General features: G+C 41.9%; 1 protein-coding gene across 10 annotated transcripts in view; it reads right to left on the reverse strand.

Moving 5' to 3' along the window:
• GIT2 (GIT ArfGAP 2) overlaps positions 1-2,440 on the reverse strand; it is a 62,812-nt gene that overhangs the window by 30,095 nt on the left and 30,277 nt on the right. For all 10 annotated transcript variants that reach the window (XM_012805271.2, XM_023513274.1, XM_023513272.1 and 7 more), the window contains exon 12: positions 663-774. In XM_012805271.2, the coding sequence (XP_012660725.1) occupies positions 663-774 (112 nt within the window). The remainder of the gene's footprint in view (positions 1-662; positions 775-2,440) is intronic.

A 2,440-nucleotide genomic window follows, 5' to 3' on the forward strand; every position in this document is an offset into this window, starting at 1 on the left:
CCGTGGCATCACAGCTCACAGCAACCTCAAACTCTTGGGCTCAAGCGATTCTCTTGCCTCAGCTTTCCAAGCAGCTGGGATCACAGGTGCCTGACACAATGCCTGTTTATTTTTTTTTTTTTTAAGACAGAGTCTTACTTGGTCACCCCCTAGTTGAGTGCCATGGCATCTTAGCTCACAGCAACCTCAAACTCTTGGGTTCAAGTGATTCTCTTGCCACAGCCTCCAAAGCAGCTGGGACAACAGGCATTCGCCACAACACCCGGTTACTTTTTAAAGATAGGGTCTCTTGCTTGTTCAGGCTGGTCTTGAACCTGTGAGTGCAGGCAATCTACCCACCCTGGCCTCCCAGAGTGCTAGGATTACAGGAGTGAGCCACCATGCCTGGTGTTAGGATGCAATTTTATAGGGAAAGTAACCCAAAAGGAAAAAAAAAGCACATATAAGATTAACCTGAATGACAGTTGATAACTCTGAAATATTGTTAATTCACCAGGACTCAAACAGGTAAAGTTTTTGTCACAAATGTACTATCAAGAAAACTTACAGGACTTTAAGCTGTCATGTTGTTGATTGTTTTAATTAGGTTATAACTTTAAATTGAACACGTGTGTTAAATTTAGAAGGCCAAAAAGAAAACACTTAGAGGTCTGAGCAGTTACCTTTTGAACTAGAGAGAGGGCTGCCTTGCTGTCTCCTCTTGGCGTCACCGAGAATGTCGATTACCAGTGTGGCGAACTCATGGGCATTGAACCGAGCTAATTTCTGCCTGCCCTGAAGATGAGAAAATAATTGGAAATATTCCCCAATGTACAAATATATACATAAGCAGCCACACAAAATTATTTAGACTTCAGCAAAGACCTTCCAACATGATCAAAGTATAATTAATCACAGCTATAATCAAATCAAACCTTAATGTTTTCCACATGAACAGTTTAAAATTATTTATATACAAGATATTCATAACATTTAAGTTCTCACAATATCTATTTATTTTTGTGAGCAAAAATAAAATGGTTTCCTTTAATGCTTTTCTCCTTGGGCTCAGGGTTCAGTACTGAAGTAAACTCAGTTTGAAAATTAATTTGGAAGGAAATTTTTAAATTTTAAGAAAAAGTTAGTTTAGATGTTGTTGTTGTCTTCACATGTAGCTGTTAACCCTAAACACTAAAATGCCTTCCTACTTTACTTCACATTTCTCTAGATGGATGCTTAGGCTGTTTTTTTTTTTTTTTTTTTTTTTTTTCAGAGACAGAGTCTTACTTTCTTGCCCTCAGTAGAGTGCCATTGTGTCACAGCTCACAGCAACCTCCAGCTTCTGGGCTTAGGTGATTCTCTTGCTTCAGCCTTCCGAGTAGCTAAGACTAAAGGTGCCTGCCACAACACCTGACTATTTTTTGTTGCAGTGCTAAGACTAAAGGTGCCTGCCACAACACCTGACTATTTTTTGTTGCAGTTTGTTCGGGGCCAGTGCCCTACTCATTGAGCCACAGGCGCCGCCCCTTTGTTTCTTTTTTTATTTGAAACAGAGTCTCATTTTGTTGCCCTCAGTAGAGTGCTCTGGTGTCACAGCTCATAGCTATCTCAAATTCTTGGGCTTAAGCAATTCTCTTGCCTCAGCCTCCCAAGTAGCTGGGACTACAGGTGCCCAATGCCCAGCTATTTTTTTTTTCTTCGTGTTGCAGTTGCCATTGTTGCTTAGCTGGCCTGGGCCCGGTTCAAACCCATCACCCTCAGTGTGTGCGGCCAGTGTCATAACCACTGTACTACCTTGCCACATCCTTAGGCTATTATACAGTGCTTTGATGAAAATCACTGTACAGAAATCTATTTTTTTTTGCAGTTTTTGGCTGGGGCTGGCAGTTTTTGAACCCACCTCCAGCATACGCGGCTGGCGCCTTACTCTTTTGAGCCACAGGTGCCACCCCAGAAATCTATTTTTATTATTTATTTATTTATTCATTTTCTTTTGAGACAGAGTTTCAAGCTGTTGTCCTGGGTAGAGAGTCATGGTGTCATCACAGCTCACAGCAACCTCAAATTCTTGGGCTCAAGTGATCCTCTTGCCTCAATTTTTCTATTTTTAGTAGAGACAGAGTCTCTCTACTGCTCAGGCTGTGCTCAAACTCCTGAGTCCAAGCAATCCACCTGGACTTGGCCTCCCAGAGTGCTAGGATTATAAGCGTGAGCCATCATGCATGGCCAGAAGTCTATTTTTATTTAGAACATATTCCCAAATGAGCAATTGCTGTGTAAAAGCATATACTTAATTTTGAAACTGGTGAACAAATTGCCTTTATTATTTTTTTGAGACAGAGTCTCACTTTGTCGCCCTTGGTAGAGTCCAGGGCGTCAACCTCAAACTCCTGGGCTCAAGTGATCCTCCTGCCTTAGCCTCCTGAGTAGCAGGGACTAGAGGAGCCTGGCACAGAACCCC

Source organism: Otolemur garnettii, unplaced genomic scaffold (assembly GCF_000181295.1).
Source record: "Otolemur garnettii isolate 467f Iridium unplaced genomic scaffold, OtoGar3 scaffold00038, whole genome shotgun sequence".
NCBI classification, from domain to species: Eukaryota; Metazoa; Chordata; class Mammalia; order Primates; family Galagidae; genus Otolemur; species Otolemur garnettii.